At 36.9% G+C, this 20,764-nt stretch overlaps 2 protein-coding genes across 3 annotated transcripts in view; one reads left to right on the top strand and one right to left on the bottom strand.

The window, feature by feature from the left end:
- Positions 1-12,962, top strand: part of LOC144979119 (translation initiation factor eIF2B subunit delta-like) — a 35,415-nt gene extending 22,453 nt beyond the window's left edge. The window contains exons 7-16 of the mRNA XM_078925718.1: positions 583-598; positions 1,282-1,389; positions 2,870-2,949; positions 3,793-3,895; positions 4,648-4,775; positions 6,749-6,840; positions 9,473-9,558; positions 10,069-10,249; positions 11,725-11,833; positions 12,795-12,962. Coding sequence (XP_078781844.1) covers positions 583-598; positions 1,282-1,389; positions 2,870-2,949; positions 3,793-3,895; positions 4,648-4,775; positions 6,749-6,840; positions 9,473-9,558; positions 10,069-10,249; positions 11,725-11,833; positions 12,795-12,888 — 997 coding nt within the window. The 3' untranslated portion in view covers positions 12,889-12,962. The remainder of the gene's footprint in view (positions 1-582; positions 599-1,281; positions 1,390-2,869; positions 2,950-3,792; positions 3,896-4,647; positions 4,776-6,748; positions 6,841-9,472; positions 9,559-10,068; positions 10,250-11,724; positions 11,834-12,794) is intronic.
- A 4,417-nt stretch (positions 12,963-17,379) lies between these two features.
- LOC144979650 (uncharacterized) overlaps positions 17,380-20,764 on the bottom strand; it is a 19,184-nt gene continuing 15,799 nt past the window's right edge. Inside the window, exons 2-3 of one of the 2 annotated variants that reach the window (XM_078926479.1) lie at positions 20,212-20,764; positions 17,380-18,414 (exon numbers count right to left, since the gene is read on the bottom strand). The exon at positions 20,212-20,764 is cut by the window's right edge and continues 658 nt beyond it. In XM_078926479.1, coding sequence (XP_078782605.1) covers positions 17,553-18,414; positions 20,212-20,351 — 1,002 coding nt within the window. In that variant the 5' untranslated portion in view covers positions 20,352-20,764 and the 3' untranslated portion in view covers positions 17,380-17,552. The remainder of the gene's footprint in view (positions 18,415-20,211) is intronic. The other variant, XM_078926480.1, reaches the window with a different exon arrangement.

The following is a 20,764-nucleotide window of genomic DNA, read 5'->3' as shown; positions in this document are numbered from 1 at the left end:
TTGAATAGACCCTAAAGACAAATTTCCCCTTTGGGGATGAATAAACAGAGTTTTATTTTCTAAGCCTTTAAAAAGATGATTTTTAAAATTGATTACAGAGGTCAGAAGTCAAATTGATTGGAGGTTAGGCTGACTTTTAAATACGCAGGATTTGATTTTGTTAAGCATCTAAATAATACATTTCTACGGACGTGAAAAAAATAAAGTTGGCTGATTTTACTTAGATGCTAGTTGAGTTGTGTTTGTGATGGATCTCTCAACGGAAGTATCACAAATTTCTGGTGTCTTTCCAGGGAATATTCTTGTGGCATGTTTTGTGGAGTTTTTATGGGAGTAATCTGTCTTGAACTCACAAACCAGTTTTTAAAATTCTTGTCAGAAAATTTATTTTAGATATCGGCTGTTTGAAGGTGATTCCAATTTTTAAAAAATTGAAGTTTCAAGGAAGTATCGGTTTTAAGATTTTTAGACAAGTTAGTTGTCATGGTAAGATAAGTATGTGAAGTATAACTTTCCGGCCAAATAAAAAAAAAGGTGTTATCTCAGTTTACATCAGTTCATTTACCCTAACTGTTAATGCAGAGTGGATGATTTGATGGTGTGCTTGCAAGTCATTTACCTTTGAATTACCTTCATGTGGCTTTGTAGTATTGTGGCCACACGCCCTCGAGCATTAGGTCTTGTGTTTGAGTCCCGCTCTTAGTGATGCAAAGTTGAGTCCCTTTGAAAAGACTCTTTACTTGCATATTCTCTCACCGTACTCAGGTGCAAGACCTGTCCATTCTCGGTGTTGTCTTTGTTAAGAAATTGTAATATTGCCTTACAGGCCTCATCACATGAAGCTGCAACTATTTTGGATAAGGTGTTTTGTCCTAAATCTTGAGTGCTGCTGTTTTGCTTGGGACTGAGTAAAGCACTTTTGTTATATTTTCTGGTCTTTATTTTTTTTTTTTTTTACTCATTTCATTCTTTATTTTATGATTGCTTAGACACTATATGGGTCTCAATGGCACTCACCTCACAAGAAAGAGGCTGATATTGATCCCAAGTGCAGTCAACTGTTTTTTTTTTTCCTGACCCCTCTGTTCACCCAGTGACTGGATGGATGGCTGGGTCTGTAAGAATGGCTTAAGGTAAGAAATTTGTAAATAACACAGGAATCGAGATGAGCTTCATAGACCTTATGGCATGAAGGGATTTTTTAGGCACATTTCGCTAAAATTAATAATCACTCATATTAATGATTACTTTTTTAAAATTTTCTTCCCTTCCCAGGACTAGGGATTTAAAATCGATGACGGGATATTCAACCTAGGCTTTCAGTTCCTTCATCAGAAGATTGTCGGAGCCGATGCACGATGTGTTGCTCTTCTCACCACTCTTAAGGAGGTTTGAAAAATTACTTTTTAAAAATCAATCCATGAATGTTATTGAAATATCCCTTATTTTGTTCCTTTTGAGAATTTGGAGGGTCAGCTCCATGTCAAGTGCTTAATAGAGAATTAGATCACCAGTCTACCATTTGCACGTTATTAAAATGCGCAATGCACATTTGAAATAGTTTTCTGGTCTTAAGACTGCTTTAATTATTACACATTATGCTACCAAAATTTAAAAAAAAAAAAGAGAAGTATATACACAAAATGTTATGATGAACCGTGTCAATATGTGTTATGTCATATTTTGTCTTAAAGGGAAATGTCCTACACCACAAAGCTGGTTTTGTTTTGTTTTTATTTTTAAAAAAATGTATTTATAAATTAATTTTTAAAATATCTTTTTAGACTTTGCTATTGATTTTACAATAACTTAACCCTACAGCCAGTTACTCATTCACACTTTGGTCAATTGTGGTAAGCTGTGTGCTGTATAAAGGGCCTTACAATGCTAGACTAGTAAGGAGTACTATCATGGCCATCCTGTACCATCACTCATTATTCAACAAAAACATACTGGCCAAGTGTCCCAATTCTTCTGGATTTGTCCTGAATTTTAAGATTTATGCTCAAAAAGATAAATAAAAGAAAGGAAAAGTAAAAAACAATTTTTTTTTCTTCTCGTTTCTTCCTCTGATCACTGATTGAATCGTCTTGACTATGTGACTTCAGTAAGCTTGATTTTGGTGACTGCAATATATACTCACATTAACCAGGGAAAAAATGACTAGAATATACATATGATTAACACAGTTGCAATTAGCGTTTTTACAGCGAACTAATTATTGCGAGATGGCTAAAAGTTGCCAGAGAGAGAGAGAGAGAGAGAGAGAGAGAGAGGGTGAAGAGAGAGAGTGAGAGAGAGAGAGAGAGAGGAGAGAGGAGAGAGGAGAGAGAGAGAGGAGAGAGAGAGAGAGAGAGAGAGGAGAGAGAGAGAGTGAGAGAGGAGGGGAGTGAGAGAGAGAGGAGTGAGGAGGGGAGAGAGAGAGAGAGAGAGAGTCCTCTTCTTCCCTTTATATTGCTTTCATGGGTTTTGTCTGACACTCCGCTTCAAGTCAAAATAAAAATACTAATAATAATGAAGCATTTATAAAGCGAACACTTCCACTCAAAGGTGCTCAGGGCGCTATGAATGAAACCCCGCCCAAAAGACAAAAAGTTACAATCAATAGTTAATCAATGCAGAAATTAAAATATACAACGGATATAAACATGATCACCGATGTCTGGCACAGACTTGGTACTTGAAGAAGAAGATGATCAAGTATTTCATTTTCTACTGTTTATCTTGAATTTGACACAAGATGTTTGTTTGATAGATTATCTTCTGTCCTTTGTTGAATGCCGAGGCTCATGACATCCTACATTGTCGGGCGGAAGGATATAAGTAGATTTTTTAAAAAATATGTTTTTCCCTTTTTGTTTTGTTTTAGGTGATTGCCAAGTATAAGACACCAGAAGAGAAAGAGTTGAGCCGAGATCTTGAGAAGAACTTTTTGGCCCCGTGTATCAAGTACGTTTTCTTCAAAAAAAAATATTTTTTTAAAATTGAGCTTTATAGCGCAATATCCACTGAAATGTGCTCAAAGCGCTTTACAAGGGGTCCCTGGTAAACAGCAACATTTAACATGTAGGACGGGACATGATGCCTGTTAGGCGATATTACAATTTTTCGGACAAAGACAACGCTGGTAACGGCCAGGTACTCATTTTACACCTGAGTACGGTGAGAGAATGTGAGTAAAGAGCCTTTTCCAAGGACTCAACTATGCGCCGAGCACGAGGCTCGAACCCAGGACCTTCCGATCCGAAAGCGAGTGTCATACCACTAGACCACATAGCCGCACATTGCACACCTTAAAAACAGTGAATACCAATTTTCAAAATATATGATTCCGATGCTGATATTGTTCCTGGATGCAATTATGTTTAGCTTAATGAAATACTACAGACGAACGAGATAATGTGGTAGTGGCGTTGTTAAGATGAATTCATCTCATTCGTCTGTAGTGTTCCATTCATCCTGTTTTGTTGATAAAGGGGAAACCCGAAACGCCCATTTTATCTGTTTTCGTATATTAAATTGAAGCTTACATTCAATTTCACATTGCTATTTATTTCTTCGAGCTTCGAACAGCAACATTTACACGTTTGCAACAAAGGGAAACTCTGAAACTCACACATCATTTGTCTTTTAAAATTAATTTCAGTTCATGCTTTTATTCTAATTTTTCATTATCGTCTACTTTGAAAAGATTAACACTCTTTTTAACATTTTAAGAAAAAATCAAAGATTGATAAATAAAGTTCTATTTTTATGCCTTTATTTTTTTGGTTTGTAAATTTTGTTCTTCAGATACATCAACGATTGTCGGCCATTAAGTACTAGCATGGGAAATGCCATCAAACATCTGAAACAGCAAATCAGTCAGATACCACAAGGAACTGAGGATGAAAAAGTAAGCGTTTGGCACTGCCATTAACTCACTCGATCCTAGAGATTTTTGCTACTTTTCAAATTGGAAAAAATGTATTAAAAATGAGCATGTACATAGATAGCTTTATTCAACATGTAAAATCTAAAAACATTAGGTTTGATACTACGCCTATAATCTGTCTCAGAAAAATGTAATAAATGGGCATGGGGTAAAAGTAACCTCGGTTATACTACGGATATAGTCGGTGTTAGGGTTGAGTGAGTTAATAAATTGAAAAAAAAAAAATTAATTGGAGCTTTCATATAGGGCAATGTCCATCACTTATTTATATCTATACATGAAGACTAGTCAAAAAGGCTTCCACCTGAGGCTTGATAAAAAAGGATGGTTTGTGTGTAAGAGATAATACTTATGTGTATATTTATCTAAAAATTAAAAAAAATTAAAATTCAGCTTTATATTGCGCAATATCCTCTAAATGTGCTCAAATTGCTTTACAAGGGCTCCCTGGTCAACAGCAACATTTAACATGAAGGACGGGACATGACGCCTGTTAGGCGATCTTACAATTTTTCGGACAAAGACAACGCTGTTAGGCCAGGTACTCATTTTACACCTGAGTATGGTGAGAAAATTCGAGTAAAGAGCCTTTTACAAGGACTCAACTATGCGCTGAGTACGAGGCTCGAACCCGGGACCTTCCGATCCGAAAGCGAGTGTCATATCACAAGACCACATAGCCGCACAAATATCTATATCTTTTATACCCTCAGGCCATTGCCATGCTCCATGATGTCATTGACAACTTCATCTACGACAACATCACCAAAGCTGCGGAGGCTGTGGCAGTTTATGCTAACAATAAGATTGATGATGGAGACGTCATTCTTATATACGCTGCGTAAGCAATCTTTTTTATTGTCCTATTTTGTTTTTAGGTGTTTTTTTTTCTTTCTAAATTTTGTTTACAGTGTTTTAGCAGAGATGCTGATATCTTTGTGAATCACAAGGCTTTCATCTGAGATGATCCAGATTTCAAAATCTTGAGAGAGTTGAGAATTCTCAAGACCTTATAGAATGTTCAGAATTTCTCCACATAGAATTAGCTCGAGACAAACCTTTCCGTGTGTCTTTTTGTCCTTCTCTTAGAATGATGTTGCTTGTTTTAATTTATGTCCTAGTTCTAGAACGAAGTTGCTTGCTTTAACTTCTGTTCTTATTCTTAACTGGAGTTGCTTGTTTTAACTTATGTCCTTGTTCTAAAATGAAGTTGCTTGTTTGAATTTCTGTCCTTGTTCTATAATGAAGTTGCTTGTTTTAGCTCCAGTCCTGGCTGATATGCAATGCCATGTCATGGAGAAGGCAAGGATGAAAGTGTGTGAGTGTGTGTGTGTGTGTGTGTGTGTTCTATTTTTTTATAAACCTTAGATTATCCTTTTGTACGAATGCACATTAATAATCACCTGAGTGCTCCTTATTTGGTGGGAATCTATTGTTATCGTCCGTCAGAGACCTTGTATGGCCTCAGTCTGGGTTCTGAGATAGATTATTGTCACTATGAACAAGAACAGAAGTTAAAACATTCTAGGTATGGCCTATCTCAATTTATCAAATTAATATATAAAGTGTTGCTATTGGTTTTTGGTTGTATATTTTTACATTTTTGTGCATTTGCATATATATTATATATATTATATATATATATATATATTATGTATATATATATATATATATATATATATATATTATATATATATATATATATATATATATATATATATATATATATATATATATATATATATATATATATATATATAATATATAATATATATTATATTTTTGTTGCCATAGATTGCCAAACTTTGTGTTTATACATTGTAACGCATGCCACGTCTGTAAACGAATTTCCATTTTTTTGGATGAATAAAGTATATCTTATCTTATCTTATCTTATCTTCTGTGAACTCTCTTCTTAAGTCTTCTTTTCTTCTCAGTCTAAGAGTATAGAAGGACACTGAACTCTGAATCTACCTGTTTTATGTTTTTCCTTGCCCATGGCGTAAAAGTTTTGAAAGCAGTGTTATACTTCTATTGCTAAAATCATTCTAAGATGTTTATCTTAAATCTTTTTCACAGCAGCCTGTCATCATTCTTTTATTAAGCACTTCTATTACTTATATAATAATAATAATAATAATAATAATAATAATAATAATAATAATAATAATAATAATAATAATATAATAATAATAATAATAATGATTATTGAACTTTTATATAGCGCAATATCCACTAAACGTGCTCAAAATGCTTTACAATGAGTCCCTGGCCAACAGCAATGTTTAACATGTAGGACAGTACATGATGCTTGTTAGGCGATATTACAATTTTTTAAGACAGGGACAACGCTGTTAACGGCCAGGTACTCATTTTACACCTGAGTAGGGTGAGAGAATGTGAGTAAAGAGCCTCCTCCAAGGACTCAACTATGCGCCAAGCAAGGCTCGAACCCAGGACCTTTCCGATCCGAAAGCGAGTGTCATACCACTAGACCACATAGCCGCACATATAAGTTATAAGTGTTATTTGCAACCAACGTTTTTATACAACCAAGTATTTTATTAGTAATTGACCCGTTAGTTACCTATTTTAAGTGTTTGAAAGTTTGAATTGTTTTCAACATTATAATTAAACTCATTTTCATTGACTTGACCAAAAAAAAACGTTATAAGAAAAACATCAGATGAAGCTTTTCAAATCCTCCAGTTTTACTAATTTTGCACATTTTAATCTTTTTTTTTTTCAGAATTTGGAAAAAGCTAAAACAATCAGTTTTTCTTCAATTTACATGTTTATTTTCATTGTCCACAGTTCTTCTTTAATTAGTCAAGTCTTGAAATTTGCTCATGACAAAGGGAAGCAATTCCGTGTCGTTGTCGTTGAAGGACGGCCTCGTACAGAAGGTTGGTTATGCCATATTTTTAAATTCAGTTTCCATAAATTTTAATTCCTTTATATTTTCTTTTGTCTCTTATTTTATTGAAAAGAGTTCTTGGTAGTTTGATCCTCAAGTGGCTCAGGGGCAGACATACATGCCGAATCTTACGAATTTTTCGTAATTTTACGAATTTTAGACAAATTTCATGCAAAATACTAAATTTTATGGAAAATTGTGAATTTTTAATTCTTAGTAATACTTAATATTAATAATAAAATAATAATAATAATAATAATAATAATAATAATAATAATAATAATATAAATAATAAGAATAAAACTACTACAAACTACTACTACTACTACTACTATACTACTACTACTACTACTACTACTACTACTACTACTACTACTATACTACTACTACTACTACTACTATTACTACTACTACTACTACTACTACTACTACTACTACTACTAACTACTACTAACTACTACTACTACTACTACTACTACTACTACTACTACTTTCTACTACTACTACTACACTATACTACTACTACTACTACTACTACTACTACTACTACTACTACTACTACTACTACTACTACTACTACTACTACTACTACTACTACTACTACTACTACTACTACTACTACTACTACTACTACTACTACTACTACTACTACTACTCTACTACTACTACTACTACTACTACTACTACTACTACTACTACTTAATTTGAAGTTTTCAATTTGGCATGTCTGGGGAAAGATGGGCTCAGCGCTACAGTCTTTTCTTCGTACCCAAAATGTACAGAGTTCGATTACCCGCCTATTGTGTGGCCATGAGCAAGCCACCTCGCCCTAGCTTAGTTTGCGGCGCTGCACTGCGATTGATGCCTGGGTTATTCCAGTCTTCCCTTGGAATAGATCCTAAAGACAAATTTCCCCTCGGGGATGAATAAAGGGAATTCTATTTTATTTATTTTACTTCAGCTGCCTTTGCTCAAATTTTCCTAACTCAGGTGGTTGACATAAGGAACAATTCTAATTCAATATTGGAATGGTTTACCAAGGTAAACATATCTTTTGAAACTTACAAAAGTGGGTGATGATTTTTGATACTAGAACCGAGAAAAATGAATAATTTACAACATAACATAACATAATCAAAATATTGAAAGGCTAAAATGACATTTACTTGAATCATTAACTACTAATTTTTTTTTATGCTCACTATTATATTTTTCCATATATAACTACTTATTATGGCAGCACACAACTATGTTACAATGCTCTATTCAGTCAACAAATTCATTAGCGTATTTGTGTTCAGTCGCAAACCTGCCCAGTAGAGCCGTCACAACACAATAACTCAACTAGATGTTCTGTGGTTTCAGGTTTTTTGGCCACAACGCATACATGTGGGACAGGTGGTGGAATGTTCCCACTGATGAAGCGTTAGGCGGGTTCTTCACTGAAGTCAGCAAATTGGGTTTTGCAAGTCTGTGATTCTAATCGACTTCCTGTCATAGCATTTTCACTATAAGAACACACACAGTACTCACTCACTCAATCCTCTCCGGTCCTGCTGGCACTTGAGGCGCTGCAAGGGATCTTCACCTGGTCCTGACAGCTGCAATTCTTGGGGCCATCTCGAGGGACAGACCTCTCAGTTTTAGGTCCCTCTCTATGGTACGTCTCCAAGTCTCCTTGGGGCGGCCTAGCTTCCTGTTTCCTTGGGGTGTCATCGCAGAGCCTTTCTTATCAGTATTTCATCAGGTCTGTTACAGACATGCCCCAACCATTGCCATCTTCTCCTTTTAACTCTCTCAACCCTAACACCGACTATATCCGTTGTTTTCCCGGACTACTTTTACCCTATGACTATTTATTACATTTTTCTGAGACAAATAATAATTATAAGCATATTATCAAAGCTATAGTTTTTAGTTTTTTCATTTTTAATGATTGTTGAATAAAACAATGCACATGCTCATGTTTGATACATTTTTTTCTAATTTTGAAAAGTAACAAAATCTCTAGGATTGAATGAGTTAATGATACTCTCCAGAGACTCCACTTCAGCTCTCGCTCTCAGGTCCTCATTTGAGATTGTGTTTGGCCAGAATATTTTTAAAAAATTTTAAAATTGAGCTTTGTATAGCGCAATATCCACTAAATGTGCTCAAAGCGTTTTACAATATCTTGAAGATTCATCGCAAACATTTGTTTTGGAATACTTCAATAAGAAAAGAACAGTACCAGTGATGTGATTCAAGGATTTGGGATTCAATAGATCCAGAGTTGTACCACTGTCATTGTCTTCTCTGAAAATGTTTTTTTTTTCTGCACTTAAAATTAAAGCAGTCGCTTAGGGTCATAATATAATATGGAGTGGAAGTTTATCCCAGTTTTTGAACCATTGAACAGACTTTAACAATTGCTTGCTATCCTCTGGATAGCCTGCTAGTCTATCGCAAAAGCACTGTTCATTGGAGTTAAGAGTTTGGCTACCAATCACTTTTTGGTTGGACTGAGGGGTCCACACTTATAACAAGGCATACATGATGTTATAGGAGAAATTAGAATTAAATTTAAGCAATATTATCGTTGCTGTAATGGGGTTAAATTGTAGTTTTGTTGTTCTTTCCAGGAAAAACTATGTTGAGATATCTGGTTCGCTGTGGAATACCCTGCTCTTACATCTACATCGGATCTGCTTCACATGCTATGAGAGAGGTGAGAGGTCAAATGTCTGTATGACTCATTACTAGACAGAACGCCTTAAGGGTTTTCATGGTTTTTGGTCATCCTTCTCCTCTTCTCCTTATCATAATCATTTCTTCTGTCTGGTTGGGTCCTGACCTTCCATAGTGGGCAGGGAGGCGCTTACTATGTCTTTTATCAACCTATATCTGTTATCCAACATGCTTTCTGTCTTTGTTCTTGGGATGAGATTACTTTGTTTTGTCCAGGCCCTGGCCAGATACCATAGCTGGGAGGTAGACAGTCAAATGTATAGTTAGAGTTTTGGGAGATATTTTTTTTTGTCTTGTAAATCATCTCTGTTATGCCTTGTATTATGTTTTTACATATTATATATGATTTGGAAACATTTGAGTGTATCACTCTTAGTTGGGACCTGTTTTTGTGTCTGGATGAGACTTTTAAGTGATCTCAAACTAAATACATTATTTTAGAATTTATCAATTTGGAAATAAATTGTCCTCCCTCTATTTCAACCAACAGACAACAAAAGTGTTCCTTGGAGCAGCGGCCATGTTTGCAATTGGAGATATGCATTCTCGCACAGGAAATGCCATGATTGCAGCTCTGGCAAAAGCCAACAATATACCAGTGCTAGTCTGCTGCGAGTCTTATAAATTCACAGACAAAGTACAGCTGAGCTCAGGAAGTTCTAATCAGCAAGGTAAGAGCTTTGAAAGTTTGAGTTTAAAGAGGACTAGGAGGAAAAATAAATAAATAAAAAAAAAAAATTCCCTTTATTCATCCCACAGGGGAAATTTGTCTCTAGGGTCTATTCCAAAGGAAGACTGGAATAACCCAGGCGTCAGCCGCAGTGCAGTGCCGCAAATTGAGCTAGGGTGAGGTGACTTGCTCAAGGCCACACAGCGCAGCGGGTAATCGAACTCGGTACCTTTTGGGTCCGAAGCGAAGACCGTACCGCTGAGCCACGCTGTCCCAGCGGAAATAGATTGTAGTTCTTCGGAGTCGTTGAGGGTTTGGAAGGGGATGGGAAGGGAAAAAAAGAGAAAGTATGTCCAGTCATAATGGGTTGGAAGGAGAAGGGAGAGGGTAAAAAGAGAAAGTAGCTCTTCAGTCATAAGTGGGTTGGAAGGAGAAGGGAGAGGGTAAAAAGAGAAAGTAGCTCTTCAGTGATCATCATCATATCTTGTCGCGCCAGTCCCGGGCAGTCTGGTTGCATTCCCTCAGGTCAGCATTGGTGCAGTGAGGTCCCAGCGAGCATTCGGACAGGATGTGGTCCATGGTTTGTCTGGGGAGACCGCATGGGCATTCAGTGCCCGGTGAGATTTTCCATTTAAAGAGGTTGGTGGCGGTGTTTCCCACCTTTGCTCTAGCTCTGTTCAACGCCACCCAGTCTTTTCTCTTGAGGTCTGTGCCTGCTGGGAGCTTTTCTGTTGGGGGCTGGAGGGCATCGTTTGCTGTCTTGTCCCATTCTACCCATTTGTCCAGGCGGAAGAATGCTGAGTGGTCCGGGTGGTCTTCAGTGATGATGGGTTGGAAGGAGAAGGGAGAGGGTAAAAAGAGAAAGTAGCTCTTCAGTCATAAGTGGGTTGGAAGGAGAAGGGAGGGGATAAAAAGAGAAAGTAGCTCATCAGTCATGATGGGTTGGAAGGAGAAGGGAGGGGGTAAAAAGAGGAAGTAGCTCTTCAGTCATAAGTGGGTTAGAAGGAGAAGGGAGGGGTAAAAAGAGAAAGTAGCTCTTCAGTCATAATGGGTAGGAAGGAGAAGGGAGGGAATAAAAAGAGAAAGTAGCTTTTATATAATTATTAAAATAGATAAGTGCCTCTGTGCTATAAGACTTTTAATATTGTGATTTGTCTGTGTCAATACTTAGCATGGCTCAGTGTCCGGTCTTTGCTTCGTACCCGAAAGGTACCAAGTTCGATCACCCATCGCTATGCTGTGTGACCTTGGAATAGACCCTAGAAACAAATTTTCCCATATGGGATGAATAAAGGGAATTTTACTTGTACCTTACTTTTCACTACATTTTTTTCATGTTTTCAAGTTAAATACCTACAGCTGCCAGTTCTGCCAGGGTTTTTGCAAGGTTCCATGGACCATCTATCAGAGATTTTACGAGGTTCCTTAGATGGATTTGATCAAAGTAATTACTTTCGATTTTTATTACTCTTTCAGCTCGAGGCAAGGATCTGATAAACATCGGCCACAGAACCCCCATCATCCCGAACTATGAAGAGATAAATCTACATTTGTCCAACATTTTGTACGACGTCACTCACTCTGGGTAGGTCTCACTTCTACTTTACACTCACAAAATCCTTTACCTGAAACGGTGTTTATGGTTTTCCTCGGATCAGCGGAAATCTGCGATTTTGGAGGCAGAGGAGGGATTTCCTCTTTTTATAAAATTACATTCTTCCCCCCCCCCCCCCCCCCCCCCCTAATCAGATGTACTGGCATTGACATGATTGATGTGTGCAGTTTTCCACTCTCCACAAGTTAGCCAGAGCATCAATGATAGTTTATAATCTTAATTGCTCTGAAAATGGGGGTTAGTGCAGTAAAAATGGAACGCACTGTTGACATATTGATAGAAATATGAGGATGCCAATTAGTTCAAAATTCTTAAAGCTGAGATCAATAAGTAACAGGCATGCTAATCTTTTTGTTTAGGCGGATTACTTAACAATTTTGGGATTACAATTCTGCCATGGACTTCTCGAAAAAAAAAAATTAAAAATTTGAGCTTTTATATAGCGCAATATCCACTAAACGGGCTCAAATCACTTTACAAGGGGTCCCTGGCCAACAGCAACATTTAACATGTAGGACGGAACATGATGACTGTTGGGCGATATTACAATTTTTTTGGACAGAGACAAAGCTGTTAAGGGCCAGGTACTCATTTTACACCTGAGTAAGGTGAGAGATTGTGAGTAAAGATCCTTCTCCAAGGACTCAACTATGCACAGAGCTAGGCTCGAACCCAGGACCTTCCGATCCGAAAGCGAGTGTCATACCACTAGACGACATAGGTAAAATCTAATGTGTTGTTAATAAAGAAATGGTGGCTTATGATGGCATTCATTGAGATCTTATGTTGTAATCAAGTATTTTGTCCACAATTATTCTGTAATCCAGGCTTTTCTTGTAATTATGATGATGATAATTATGAAAGAAATGTTGAATTAACGTTTAAAATGTTCCAATTTCATCCCCCTATTTTTGGTCCACACCTCCTCCAGCTATATCACTGCCTTGGTGACAGAGCTAGGTATGCTTCCTTGCACGTCCGTCCCCGTGGTTCTTCGAAGACAAGAAGACAAGAATACTTTATGAGAAATTGACCATTTTTTTTTCTTCTTTGGAAAGGCTTCATGAACAGTCTTTTAAAAAAAAAAAGGAAAAGAAAACAAACAAAACTATTTCCCTCCCCCCCCCCCCCCCCCCCACCCAAGAAAACATCACACAAATATTATAATACATGTATAAATACATAATTTTTTTGTTTTTGGTATATTTGTGTGAGTATGTATGTGATGTGTGTGTGTGAGTATATATATATATATATATATATATATATATATATATATATATATATATATATAAATAATGTAAATTTTCACTCACATTTTTTTGCCGAGACGACTCGTTTCTGTGTTCCTTAAACTTCCTCAGTCGGCATAATCCAAATGGATTATGCCGACTGAGGAAGTGTAAGGAACACAGAAACGAGTCGTCTCGGCAAAAAAATGTGAGTGAAAATTTACATTATATATACCCACCAACACTCATAAATATATATATATATATATACATATATATATATTGACCGTCTTGACTTGATAGTCTTGACTAAAAATCCTTCTTCAGTTCAGCCTACTATTGGAAACAAGTACAGAGCCCATTGTGTTTTAAGTTATGTATTTTTTTATATAGACGCTATTATGCTAATATTCATCCTATACGTTTACAAAGGGATAGATTATTTTATAATGATTTCTTAGTTTTAGGTGATAGATTTGTTTTTTGGTCAAAATTTTATCTCAATGCAAGGAAATGACATGGGGAAAGAAGTAAGAGAGGAAAAGAAGAGAGGCGGGTACATTGAGAATGATAAAAAATTTGTGAAAGAAATATAGATAGATAGTGAGATGAAGTAAGACAAAATGTGTTTGTGTGAGAGAGAAGAGAAGAGAAGAGAGAGTAGAGAGGAGAGAGGAGAGAGAGAGAGAGAGAGAGAGAGAGGAGAGAGAGAAGAGAAGAGAAGAAAGAGAGAGAGAGAGAGAGAGAGAGAGAGAGAGAGAGAGAGAGAGAGAGAGAGAGAGAGAGAGAGAGATAGACATACAGAGAGATAGACATACAGAGAGAGAGAGACAGAGAAGCAATGATAATTAAATCTCATGCTAATTAAAATGTTTTACTCCTTCAATTGCGTTTTTTCTTTATATTTATTAGATACAGTAAAAACTGGTTAAACCGAAATTCAAGGGGCAACTTCAACAAGCTGAGAATAAGAGCTTAGTGCCCGCTTATTGTGCACTTCTGGATTCTCCCCAAAACACCTACAAGTGAAAATCAGTGCTAAGCAAGGAATGCTGGTGGGGATCCTGACCTCCCATAGTGGGCAGGGAGGTACTTACTGTGTCTTCTATCACCCTATATCTAATTTCCAACTTGTCTTTGTCTTGGAATGAAATTACTTGGTTTTGTCCTGGCCATGGGAGGGAAACAGTAGCAGAGTTTGATCTGGCTTCTCGTGAAGAAGATGTGTAGTATGGGAACTTCTACACTCTTGACCGAACACCAAATCGTATACAGGATGTTTATTTTTATTAAGAACAACTGTGCTTCTCAAACGTACTTCGCACACAAGATTTTAAAACTATCCTTTTATGTCTGCATAAGTGATTATTCGAACAAGTTTCGAGGCACTAAATATTACCAGACTCTTTTATGCCATGGAAATGTAATGTTACGACATATGTCTCTTTTTCATAGCTACCAAACAGGGCAATTCAACCATCCCATCGTTGTCAGGTGGGTACTTGCTGTGTCTTCTATCCCCCTGTATCTGTTTTCCAATTGCTTTCTGTCTTTGTCTTGGAATGAGATTACTTAGTTTTGTCCTGGCTGGAGTCCTTGGCTGGGAGGGAAACAGTCGGATGTTTAGTTATAGTTTTGGGAGATAAAATTTTTTCCTTGTAAATCATCTCTGTTATGTACTGTTATTTTTTTAAATTCTTAACATATGATTTTTAAACATTTGAGTGTGTTCCTCTTAGTGGGGACTTGTGCTGGTGTCCGGTTGAGACTTTTAGGTGATCTTAAACTAAGTACACTGATAGTGTGCTCTTGTCATCTGTTCCCTATTTGAACCATTTCCCCTTGTCTTACTTTTTCCTCAAGTCCTTGTAATTGTACATCTAGAATGTTTTACTATCCAATTTTCTTCCTTTTACTGGTGCTGATATGATCTAAATGTGTTGCAAGTTAAGTAAAATCCTTAAAAACAAACAAAAAGAAACAAATGGCCACCAATGGATTATTTTCTAACACAGTGTTGCCTTCTCTGTGTTATATTATATTAGCACTCATACACATAGGACATATTATATCTTTTTTTGTTCTATGATTTCAATGTTTACTCATTTGATCGAACGACATAGCACAGGTCAGCCTTCTCTATGCTCTGACTTGTTGCTCACCCGTACGAATGTCCAATGCACCTATGCTATGCCTTGCTATTTTCCGGCCCTTAACGTTACACACACAACCAACCCTGTGCTGTGCGATCAAGAATAGCATGCGACGATTTGTGGTCTGTAATGGGTTTTTATATCTCGGTGAATATTTTTCATTGGACGACCAAAAAGGGTTGTCCTCACAAGATAGCCTAACAACTGATTTGAAAATAAACAACTCATGGTCAGCGTGATCTACTTTCCCATTGACTTGGTGTCGTTATACAGTAACGTGACACCGGGTTCAAGTCTCACTCTGAGCAGCGCAAAGTTGATTCCATGGAAAAGATTATTTACTCTCATTGTTTTACTGTGCTCTCTGAGTGGGGTTCCTGACCTCCCATAGTGGGCAGGGAGGCACATACTTTCCCATTGACTTGGTGTCGTTATACAGTAACGTGACACCGGGTTCAAGTCTCACTCTGAGCAGCCCAAAGTTGATTCCATGGAAAAGATTATTTACTCTCATTATCTTACTGTGCTCACTGAGTGGGGTTCCTGACCTCCCATAGTGGGCAGGGAGGCACATAGGTACTGTGTTTTCTATCCGCCTGTATCTGTTTTCTGACATGGTTTCTGTCTTTGTCTTGGAATGAGATTTCTTGGTTTTGTCCTGGTCCTGGCCGGATACCCTGTCTGAGAGGGAAACAGTCAAGTTAGTTTTGGGAGATGAGATTTTTTTCCCTTGTAAATCATCTTATTATGTACTGTATTATTTGTTTACGTAATAATTATGATTTGTAAACATTTCAGTGTGTTCCTCTTAGTGGGTACATGTGCTAGTATTTTAGGTGATCTCAAACTATGTATTTTGACAGTGTCCTCGTGGAATCTACATCTGTTTCATATTTGAACCAATTCCCCTTTGTCTTGCCTTTTCTTGGATGCTTTAAATGTAGTTCTAGAACTTTTTTACTATCGCTCTTTCTTTCTTTTTACTGGCGCTGATATGACCTTAATGTGTCGCAAGCGCCGTAAAACCCTTAAAAACAAAGACATCACCCACCGTGCTCAGGCGTAAAATGAGAACATTGGATTCAAAAGTGTTGTCTCTGTCGAAAACAAAATTTGTTATATCGCCTCGTAGACACTAGGTCTAGTATTTTATTAAGTTTAAGTGCTGCGGTTGACGAGGGACCCTTTGTAGAGCGTGTTGACTGGATATTGCTGTAGTGATTCAAATTCACCCATGCCTTTATCACGGCTCCATCTGCATACAATTTTATAATACTGCGTAAATTACAAACAACCAAGACCGCTGAAATTTGCCAGGTGGTCGGAATTATTCTGCGGTGGTCTGCTGTTATTGAGATCAAAGGGCTGTAGCGCAGAGAAACGCCGACTCGATCTCACTCTTGAACTACCTTTATGATACCACCTATCCAATTCTGCTTAAAATTGCCGCATTTATGACTTCTCGAATATCACATCTGGATTGACCAGTCAAAAATCTCGAGTTTAAGAATACTACTACTACTACTACTACTACTACTACTATACATACTACTACTACTACTACTTACTACTACTACTACTACTACTATACTACTACTACTACTAACTACTACTACTACTACTACTACTACTACTACCTACTACTATCTACTACTACTACTACTACTACTACTACTACTACTACTACTACTACTACTACTACTACAACAACAACTACTAATATTAAGGGGGCAGCATGGCTTAGTGGTACCCGAAAGCTACCGAGTTCGATCACCTGCAGCTTCGCTATGTGGCCTTGAGCAAGTCACCTCGACCTAGCACACTTTGCGGTGCTGTAGTGCCGCTAACGCGTGGGTTATTCCAGTCTTCCCAAGGAATAGACCATCATCATGATGACTTATTTCGGCTCGAAATGGTGGCGCCGTTTTCGGTGAACCGACATTCTTGGTGGTGGTTATTGTTGTGTATTGTGTTCTGCATTTTATGAAACTCTCAGGCTATGAGTTGAAGCTGGTTACGATCCGGGTCTTATCTTAGAATCTATACAATCTTTCCATAAAGACGAGTTAGATGTTTAATTTAGATATATATAAAAAAACCCAACAAACATAAAAAAAAATCAAAACAAACAAGTGATGTATCAATTTATATCGCAGAAGGTCTCATTTGCAAAATGAACGTTGGTCACCCTAGTTTCAATTAGTTTTGATATTTTATCATCTTGGAAATATTTTCTAGAAAAATAATACAGTAAATGAGTTTATGGTGAAATGTCAAAGTTAGTGGATATAAAAACGACGCTCATCATATGTATAGCGATTTGTGGCAAAACAATAAATAATGTCTATTTGACAGTCGATACTCTGGAATGTTGTAAAAAATTGTCATGGTGTCTCCATCAACCTGAGATGTTGCCATGACATCAAAGTAATCTGCAAGCGAATTTCCACGGCGTGCAAAGGATAATTTCATTTTCATCGGCATTTCACCAACGGCGCTGCATGAAAATGTTCTTGTGGAGTTTTGATGGAAAGTTTCTTGCAAACCATTTCTAGGAATATAGGGATAAATTCCGTATCTATTTTCGAGATACTCAGAAAGGTAGTGATCCTCCTTTGATTTACCTCTCTCCCCACGGGCAGAGCAGGTGATGATTTTTCTTGGGACTTTTGCGTGTTTCCAGAGAATGAGCATTGACAGCACAGTTGTCTTTTCTTCCTCATTGTACGTGATATTCTTCTCTAAGTAAAGATCTTCAACATTGTCCAAGCGCAGTCTGTTTGCACCACCTTCCTCACTTACTGAAATGCTTATGTCGAGATTTTCATTCGAACCTTTTACTTTGCACACAATGCCAAGAGTTTTGTCTATGCTTTTTATTTTAAATGACTCGATAGCGATAATACCAGAGGTATAAACCTTCAATTCCTGAGTCTTGCTTTTGCCCCTACAATTCACAACTTTACATTTATATCGTCCCTCAATTTCAATGGAAGCTGCACCAAGATCGACTTCAGCGATAGCTTTGCGTGGTAGAACAATTGACGTGGGCTGAACGTTTCTCTTGGCAGACTCGGGTAGAATCAAATAGATTGAACAGATTTCTCTCCCAAACGCCTCGCATTTCACTTTGCAGTTTTCGTTGTCTCCCACGTCACACATAAATCTAAAGGAAAAAAGAAATAAAATATTTCGCGTCTTACTTTTTCTTGCCAATTACATTATACAAAATGATCTCTCATACATAGAATTTAACTTAACAGAACATAAAAAAACATAAAATAACATAACATAACATAACAACATAACATTGCATGGCTAAAGGCTCAATTTAGGATGTCTTTGATATAAAAGTACAGACGGAGTTATCAATAATATCACCAATGAATCATTAAACACATGCGTAAGACTAAATTTACTGGTCATATTGAAGTCTTCTATACTACAACTGGCGGCAACCAATGTTTTGAAACTTTTTTAAACAACACATCATCATTTAATTTAAATAGTCCACAAATCCTACGATGTCCCACAGAAATTATACAGGGCTATTATCTGACGACAAACAGAGTAACTTAATTTGCACAATACCTAAATTAAAAAAAAATATTTAAACTCCAAAGGAGATATGAGAACGAGAGATATAATCTCAAAATAATAAGTTAATCACCACGTTTGCAAATAATATACGACCAGGGGCGTGGCTATATTGGTTGATTTGGTGCCTGGCACCGCATCCATCTTTTAAAAATGGATTACAGCATTAAAAAAAAAATATTAAACTGACTAAAGGTATATACCGCCTCTTACTTATTTGACTTTTCTTAAATTTTGAAAAAATGTCTTTGTATTTACAAATATGACATGTTTTAAGTCATTTTCTTCTGATTCTGGCACCACCTTATAGTGTAAGCATGCCACGCCACTGTAAACGACGATCATGAAATTGAACTTTGTCCCTGGCGTATGGCTAAGCCATATAACTCAAGTCTTAGGCTTAGGCATGTCCAATTTATTCTCACTACAATAGGCTTCAACAGTCAAGACGTCACTTCCCTCGTAATGACGCATGGTAACTTAGTAACTGGCTCTAAACTATCGGAACAATGGCGGACGCCCTTATGAAATATTTCTCCGACGAGCATAAACGTGTATCAAGAGGAGAAAAACATTATAAATATGATCATGTCTTGACTATTATACATTCTGATCACATGACATTTGAAAAATTCTACCCAGCATGACGAATAAAAAGTACCGATTTTCTTTGTTTAGAACCACGATGGCCGCCGTTGCTGGGCGACGTGACATCAGACTATTGAATCCAATTGAAGTCGTGTCAATGGAAGAAGTTACGACTTAATTACACGACAAATTTCCCGTATAGGATGAATAAAGGTAATTTTATTTTAGGAATTTAAAAGAATGTTATTTAGTTGTGTCTTTCCTATTTGTGGTATACATGTAATTTAGTTTCCGTAATAAATGTATCGTGTTTGTAAACCTTGATCTCCATTTATTTTATCAATAACGTTGTCTAGCCGTGAAAGTCGGGCTTTCTCTTTCTTTCTCTTCCCTCTGACCAGACTAGGCTCAGTCGTGTCCGATTGAGAATACCATTTACATGAAATAAATGAGACCTTAAAATTATTTCAATTATTGGTGAATGCATTATATACCAAATTCAGTCCCTTGGTTGTTGGACAAAGAATAATTACTAAGACTTTTCCACATCGGACTGGTATCACAGTGTTGTGGCTCGTTCTAATGAATCGTGTGATTTTGTGAGTTTTTTCACTAATCGAAACCATTGAGCCCAAAAGGTGTTAATAGTTAACGTGTGTGTTGTCCTTTTATTAGTGTTTATTGTGTTGGACACAACTAAGGGGCAGAATCTGTGATAAATACGTTCACCTAATAATTGTAAAACCACACTTAGATTAAAATAGATTTTTATCTTTACCTTGTCTTTGATTTAAAAAATATGACTCCATCCGGAACATCTCCTGACCTGTCTGCCATTCCAATTGGGAAATTCCGATCCACGCGAAATGATTTGACAAGAGGTCTTGAATAGTCGTCTTGACTTTTTCCAATGTCCATAGCTTAAAGTCAGCCTTCCAGACTTATTTTGAATTTGAGTTCCGAAAACTTCAAGTCTGAGCCGTGCGTTGTTAAGGATTTGGACATTGAAATTTCTTTTGTCCACATCATCATCATCATCATCATCATCAATTCTTGTTGTGTACTTTATACCTTTTTTGAGACTGGTATAATCATCGAGACTTTGATCAACACTTACCGAGGACTGGAAAACATTCTTATAGTCTGCATCCCATAAAAATAATTTGGCATTAAAGTTGAAAAGGACAGACATGTCCATGTTTATATCAAAGGTTATATTGTGTTTATTTTCGTTATTCTCATTGTGGAATGTGTCATCATCGCTCAGCGGTGCAGACACTGAAAATGTCGGAATTGATGAGAAAATCTCAGTTAAGATTTCATATGAACTT

This window comes from Berghia stephanieae, chromosome 9, assembly GCF_034508935.2.
Source record: "Berghia stephanieae isolate SIO BIC M18660-M18661 chromosome 9, UCSD_Bste_1.3, whole genome shotgun sequence".
Taxonomy (NCBI): Eukaryota; Metazoa; Mollusca; class Gastropoda; order Nudibranchia; family Aeolidiidae; genus Berghia; species Berghia stephanieae.
The sequence above is the reverse complement of the archived record's forward strand: the minus strand, read 5'-3'. Positions and strand labels throughout refer to the sequence as shown.